Source organism: Taudactylus pleione, unplaced genomic scaffold (genome assembly GCF_031769625.1).
Source record: "Taudactylus pleione unplaced genomic scaffold, aTauple2 ptg000201l, whole genome shotgun sequence".
Classification (NCBI taxonomy): Eukaryota; Metazoa; Chordata; class Amphibia; order Anura; family Myobatrachidae; genus Taudactylus; species Taudactylus pleione.
This window is the reverse complement of record NW_028284603.1, coordinates 13,502,094-13,509,640: the sequence shown is the minus strand read 5'-3', so window position 1 is coordinate 13,509,640 and position 7,547 is coordinate 13,502,094. Positions and strand designations below refer to the sequence as shown.

The 7,547-nt window shown below is 47.7% G+C and overlaps 1 protein-coding gene across 1 annotated transcript in view; it reads left to right on the top strand.

The window, feature by feature from the left end:
- The first annotated feature begins 5,855 nt into the window (after nucleotides 1-5,855).
- PPP3R1 (protein phosphatase 3 regulatory subunit B, alpha) overlaps nucleotides 5,856-7,547 on the top strand; it is a 60,525-nt gene continuing 58,833 nt past the window's right edge. The window contains exon 1 of the mRNA XM_088477510.1: nucleotides 5,856-6,135. Coding sequence (XP_088333636.1) covers nucleotides 6,133-6,135 — 3 coding nt within the window. The 5' untranslated portion in view covers nucleotides 5,856-6,132. The remainder of the gene's footprint in view (nucleotides 6,136-7,547) is intronic.

Here is a 7,547-nt window from a genome sequence, read left to right as displayed (position 1 = left end):
AGTGTGGAACAGGCGGGATGGAGCAGCGGGGATGGGGGTTGGCGGGGTGGAGCTGTGTCAAAATGGGGGGGCACGGCAGGACAGAGTGGAGGGTGGAATGGGGGGCAGAGATAAACACTGTATATATACACACAGTACACATACACCCACAGTATAACAGTGTATACATTTTACAAAGTGTGTGTATATATATATATATATATATATATATACTGTTTATACATACACTACACACACACTGCCCGACTGTGGCCAGCAGTGATTGGGGGCAGAGCGGAGCCATGGCTGCTGGGAGATGCTGGGCTGCTTGCTCACTGTGCCCAAAATGGTCGGGATAAATCGGGGGTACAGAGAGGCCGGAAGGTCCCTCTTAGATTGGCGGCTGCAGGAACATTAACTTCCAGCAGCGCACAGAAACCGTTTCTGACTGGTTGCATCTGATGTGACAACGCCAGGTATTAAAAAAAATTTTTTTAATAAATAAAAAGAAATAAAGCTTTTTTTTTTTTTTAAATGGAGAAAAATCCATAATGGCTTAATAATTGAAAATTGGGCTTACTTGGCGGTCGCTCCTCCGTTCAGTCTTCTCTCTGATTGGCAGCCAGCAGCCATTGGGTAAAGGGGGCAGAGGCACACATGGATAAAGGGGGCAGAGGCACAAATGGGGAGGAGCACATAGGGGAAAAGGGGACAGGGGTATACATACAGTAGAGAGGGGACAGAGGCACAGATATGAATAAGGACAGAGGCAAAAATATTGGGAAGGGGCAAACGCATGGGTATGGGGAAGGGGCAGTGAAAGATGGGAAAGAGCAAAAGCATATATAAAGAGGGGGCAAAGGCAAAAATATGGTAGTCTGAGTGAGGCACAGATATTGGTAGGCAGCAGAGGCACATATATGGGGAGGGGGCAGAGGTAGGAATGTTAAAAAGGACGATGGGACAGGAGAGAAGGGCTGAGGCACCTCTGTGTATGGCAGCGCTGCACACACTACGCCCGTCTAATTGGAGCAGGAGATGAGGGCTGGGGGCGGGGCAGTCGAGGCAGACAGAAGGGAAGCGAAGCTTATCCGCTGGGGGACCTGAGAGGAGGTCATGCATGTGACAGGGGGGCCCAACGCTCCTTGCTTCCAATAATCTGGCAGGTGCCACTGTTCTCTGTGGAGGGGCGGGGCTTATGGTTGGGGGCGGGGCCTCGGACGGCCACTGGCAGGTTGCTGCTGTAGCAGGTAAACATTTTCCTGTTTGCAGCAGCACAGCAGAATTGCTGTGGGCCTATTTTACTGGACGGCCTGGAGCTGAAGCTCCACCTGCCCCATTGTTAATACGGCCCTGACCCTGTGACAGATGAAGCAAAGCAGCCCCAAAACATAACCAAGTCTCCTCCATATTTTACAGTAGGTATAGTGGTGGTCTCTTCTTTGAAAACTTAATTTTTTCATCTGAAGACATAGAGCTGATGTGACTTGCCAAAAAGCTCCAGTTTTGTCCACAAAAAAGCCTTGTGGCTTGTCAATTTGCATTTTATCAAATTCCATTCTGGCTTCTTATATAGTTTTTTCAAAAGTGGAGTCCTTTTGGGTCTTCTTCCATGGAGCCCACTGTTGCTCAAAAATCATTAGATGGTGCGATCAGTTCCTTGACTTTGGAGTTCAGCTTGTATCTCTTTGGAAGTTTTCCTTGGCTCTTTTTCTACAATTCTCACTATTCTTCAGTTTAATCTGAAGTCTATTTTCCTCATGGACTTTAAGCTTTTTAACAATATTTGCAACTGTAGTCACAGGAAAATCAAGCTGCTTAGAGATGGTCTTATAACCTTTACCTTTAACAGGCCCGCCACTAGGTTTCTCGGCAACCAACATTATCTTTCGTAAGGGATACCAACAAATCTGACAGGTCACTTTAGAATATCTTTAGAGAATAAACAATAAAGTATCTATTTTCAGTGTTTTTGCTTTATTCAATGAAATTGCAAAGGCATGAAGATATACTATACATGAGACAAAAGCTTTTAATTTAATCACTTTTAAGGAGGATTGAAACATTGTCTGACTTTTGTCCCTGTCGACCTTTTGTCCCTGTCTAACTATTGACTGTCTAACATCTGGTCTCTCTCTAGACATTGTCTATCTAATTACTATCTATAGTCCGGAACCCCCGTCTCCTGTGGATTATGATACCATTAGATCAAATGTCCTTTGATATTGTAACGAGTGTGTTGGTATTACGATCTCAACTTAAGCACTTTGAATGGGATCGTCAGAACCTGTCCAGGATAAATCATAAAAAGAATCCTCTGTATCCAAATGTCAAATTAGCACACAACTTGGACAAGTTCAATTGATGGAAAAGTACTTAAATCCTGTGTCGTATAATAGACTTATGTGGGTCTTAAAGCATAATTTAAGCAGTTCTTACCCCAAACATAGAAGTATAAAATGTCCGTATGGCAGTGGAATCCAGGTGATGTCCCGCTGTTAAATGTTAAATGCTCTATAACAGAGCTCAGCTTAGACTGTTGTGAGCAGTAAATCATCATGCGGGTCTCAAGCAATAGTTATATTGGTGGAGATCAGGGCTACACCTAAATGATATGCAGGGTACTTATGTATAGAAATTAGGGATGTGCAGGCTCGGATAGGTTCGAGTTTGCACGTGGAGTTCGGATTTTTCCCTCCAAAAAAACGGAACTCAGAAAGAGGCAAAACGTCATCTTGCATGGACGAACATCATCATTCCTGGACAAAAGTCCAGGAATGATGATGTTCGTCCGTGCAAGATGACGTTTTGCCTCTTTCTGAGTTCCGTTTTTTTGGAGGGAAAAATCCGAACTCCACGTGCAAACTCGAACCTATCCGAGCCTGCACATCCCTAATAGAAATAGGTATTTTTATTAGTAAAGATGTAGGCACAGGGCCTATTATGTCAGTTAGAAGTACAGTGCACAATAGTAGTGGTAGTAGTATGGTGGGTGGTATGCAGATAGTTAGTGCAATATCACCAAAATAGTTAGTGCATTAATCACAATAAGTGGTATTATTCGGATAGTTAGTGCATCAAGTAGGAGGGAGTTTGCACTGGTCCTGGTATAGTTGGGATATGTTTGGCCAAAAAAGTCTTGCACACAAATGTGTACAGCACCAGTAGATGTGGTCCGGTTGGTGTGGATATGTGTCCTTACACGCGGGGTATATCAGTATGTGTCTGGTGGGGCGGCCTCCCTTATCCCCCAGGTGCACATACTTACCCTCGACGTCCTTTGTTGTTCACCTCCAGGTGAGCGGTGTCCTCTTCTCCGTCTCCGGTCTTCTGCTCCGCTATTGCTGTCAGTGCGTGTGTAGGAGACATGCACTGGCTGGGATGCAGCTTCTTCACCGGTGTCCTGTGAGACTTTCGGGTTACTGCGCTCTCGTGAGAGCTCGCAGTACTCCAGGCTCAGCAGTTGCTCGCAGTGGCTCAACTCGGCGCCGCGAGGAGACTTAGAGGGGGGGAAGGCCCGGTGAATAGGGTGATGAATAGGTGTGGTAGTGAGTTCCTTCCAACGCGTATCGGCTGATGAGCCTCCCTCAGGGAAATTGCGGCCCTGCCCAAGCAATGTCAGTCGGAGGGCAGGGCCGCAATTAGGGAGGCTAAGGGGGCGCGTGACCTGGGTGCCAGACTTGAAGGGGTGCTGGGGAGAGGCTGCCGGGAGGCTAGGTTGCTGCTCTAGTGCATTTTGGAGCCGCATCTCGGCCTTGAGAGGCACAGAGACACCGTCAGTATAATCTGGTGCCAGTCGCAAGCCAATCAGTGCTCGCGGACCGGCAGCCAATCAGCAGAGGCTGCCAGTCCATGGGCTCCAATTGGTTCGTGAGAGGCGCCACATTACAATGACGGCAGTACTGACAGTTCCCCAGTGTGTTGCAGCCCTGTCCCGCGCCACCCCGAGCTCATCCACCGCACGACCCTGACAGGTAAGAGAAGGGAGATGTGGCTTTACTGTGGCATAATGTAAAGGGGCCTTACTGTGGCTTAATGTGTAAGGGGCCTTACTGTGGCTTAATGTATAAGGTGCATTACTGTGGCAGAATGTGTTGTAAGGGGCATTACTGTGCTGCATAATGTGTTGTAAGGGGCATTACTGTGGCATAATGTGTTATAAGGGTCATTAATGTGTGGCATAATGTGTTATAAGGGGCATTACTGTGTCACAAAACCACACACTTTTCGTCCGCTATGTTGTATATTTTTTTGGGGGCGCCAAATTATGGCCTTGTCCCGGGTGACAGAAATCCTAGTTTCGGCTTTGCGGAGGGCAGTGTCCGGAGTGCTGCTCCTGCACTGACAGACGGACGCGTAGTGGCATAGGGTCTGGTCCGGCAGTCAGAGCTGCAGCTGATCAATATGGACGGTGTGTCCTGCTGTATGTATATTGCAATAGCGGTGCAGCGCTGTTTAATAGGACAGTCTCTAGTGATAGCACCAAGATGGTAAGTGCTGCAGGTTCTCAAAAAAAAAGTCCTTTAAAGTGGGATAGTCGGATATGCTAAAGCGTTTCTCGTCTCCTATTACTCTGAGGCAGTGATTCCCAACGTCGGTCTTCAAGGCACACTAACAGTCCTGGTTTTAGTGATATCCATGATTGTGCTCAGAAGGTTAAATCAGCAATAACTGTGGTACTAATTAAGTCACTTGTGCTCAAGTATGGCTATCCCTAAAACCTGGACTGTTAGTGTGCCTTGAGGACCATGGTTGGGAACCCCTGCTCTGAGGAAACATGTACTGTAGATGCCGCTTTATTGTTTGTTATTGTTACTGCGTTTCAGTTTGTGCTTGGGCTAACTTCAGTATTCGTTTATAAGCCAATCACCCTGTGGCCATTAAAGACGTTAGTGCAGATGTGGGATCTTACACTTATCCGTTTTGAGCCATATGGTGAGAGAAAGTGAGCGGTCCGGGGGGGGGGGGGTCGATAACACGATTGGCGCTGAATCACATCATCGTAGCCATGCCTCCTGGTAGGGGAGGGAGTATGACAGGGGAGGCTCTGCCGCCTCCCGACTGCACGTCCCTGATTTGGCGCAATTTGATAGGCATATGTGGACACATTTGTAATGATGAATTACTATCAGCACAAGGAGGGTGCCTGAAAACTGGGTACACACTTGAATGACATCGGAACGAATGCCCTTGAACCGGGATTTCCTGTACACACTTGAACGAGTAAATGAGCGACGGAACGATCACTACTCCGACCTTCATTAACATGCCACAGGTCACTAGTGATAACGCTAGGTTTGATTTGTAGCACATCAAATCTAGCGACCATCACTAGCGACCACGGGAGTGCGCGCAATCGCACGGACACACTGAGCAATTAGGCGTTACGAAACGGCAAATCGGCCTGACATCGCTCTAGCGCACTATACCCAGCTTATTACACAGTCCTCCAACTGACGCGACCCACAAAGGGGAGGTGCTTACACCAAAATGGGCGGGGTCTCCCAAGGCCCTGTCAGCGAGGACGGGGAGGGATTGCAGTAGTTTATCTTGCACCGATTTCCTATGTTATGAGGTGTAACAATGCAGCACGCAATGCGCCAGCCCTGCCAATGCTACCAGACCAGTCACTGTCATCCCTCATATACTGCAGTCTCTGTGAATCTGCTCACTGTCATGTCTATACAAAATGCAGCGGCGCACTGGTAACGCCCCACAGTACTCCCTGGCGCACAGGCATGAGGGAACATTTATCTGAACGCCCGAAAATCCATATGACGGTTACCCTGCCCTCAACAAACATGGCGCCCGGCCATCTACAGTTGACGCAGTGCAGCCCTGCCGCTCCCTTGCTCACCGTGTCGTGGCGACCTCATCACGCTGCTTCGTTGAGTATCCGGAGACACAACGACTTGGGTGGCCACGCCCACCACCACCCTCGTGACGCAGAAAGGCCCCGCCCGCTCCCTCCCTGTCTCTGCTGCTCCCTCTCACCCCCCCTCCCTCCCTAGTGTACGAGGCTGCGGCGGGTCAGTGTCGGAGCGTCCTCATTGCCGGAGCCGGAGCTTCGCCACCCAGCAGCGCCCACAGCACCGCGGCTCACCCCGCCACTCACACAGCAGTGACCGGAGACGGAGGCACCGAGCGGAGAACATGGTAAGAAGGTGTCAGGGCCGCATTGCAGAGAGAGGGGAGAGGAGAAGGCAGCGGCGGCGGGGGCAGGGGCAGTGTGTGCACCTGGCTCGCTGGGCCCCGGGTAAGCCGCGGAAGCGCCTGCTGCCTCCTGCCGTCACTGCTACCAGGTGTGCCCGGGCTGCAGCTCCCACTGTCTATACATGTGTCTGTATAAGTATACATGTATGAGTGACTTGTGTGTGTGTGTATACATGTGTGTGTGTGTGTGTGTGTATATATATATATGTATATATATATATATATATATATATATATATATATATAGTGTTTGCATATACAATGGATCTGTACGTGCATGTATATATAATGTGTGTGTGTGTGTGTGTATATATATATATATATTTATATTTGCATCTTCAATCAGTACGTATATATATATGTGTGTGTGTATATATCTGTGATCATACATATCTCCTGTTGGGCTGTGCATGTACCATGTCAGTGCAGGCAGCTATGATGTGGATGATCTGCACCATGCTAGTGCGTGGATCCTATGTGATGGTGTGCTAAATAGGAACCCCCTCTGCTAGATGTACTCCTAGCCTGACACATGGAGGAGGGGTGGGGGCTCCTGTCAGTCACATAGACACTGCACCAGGGGCTAATCAGAGAAATAGACCTGGATTTGTGCACACAGGATATAGGCGGACGCAGTAATGAGGCTTATTTGCTGATTAGTGTTGGTATTCCACCCATTCACCCAGGGGCTTGTCATTACCACCACACATGAGTGACAGTGACACCCCCCCTCCCCCTTCTGAATATGCAGAGAAACATGACTGCTCAGTATGTTATGGGGTATTCTCTCCTGTCTGTCACAAATTTGGATGCCATTTCAATACTCAACCAGTCTTGTCTCACGGTGTACTGCAAGGAAGCTTCTCTGTGTAGTCTGGTTAGATCCCCTTGCATATGGATGGAGAGAGAAGGCGGCTTCATGTGTCTGGGCAGAGCTATACTAGAGCAGTGTTTATACATGCTGGTCTTAGCAAATCGTTAATTGGAAATTCCAGATTTAAAATAGAAATTGATAAGTATTCATGGTGTAGATGATGTATGTGTATCAATGGGTCAGTTTGCAATAGTACAAAATACTGACTATAAAACATTATACATAGAATAACGGCTGTAATCCCTAGGAATAGAACTTCATCTTTATGTATTCCTGTTGCAGAGAAATAAATACTTGTATATGGGTAGAACTGCAGAATTGTTTTGTAGCCAGTAATAAATGTTCATAGACTCTGGGCAGAAATGTTATGACAAGGTGTCTGATGTTTAAGGTTTCACATAATCTTTTTTTTCAGAATGTTTTTGACTTCTGAGTTCAATTGTCTCAAAACTAATGGTGCATACACACGGTCAGATGAACG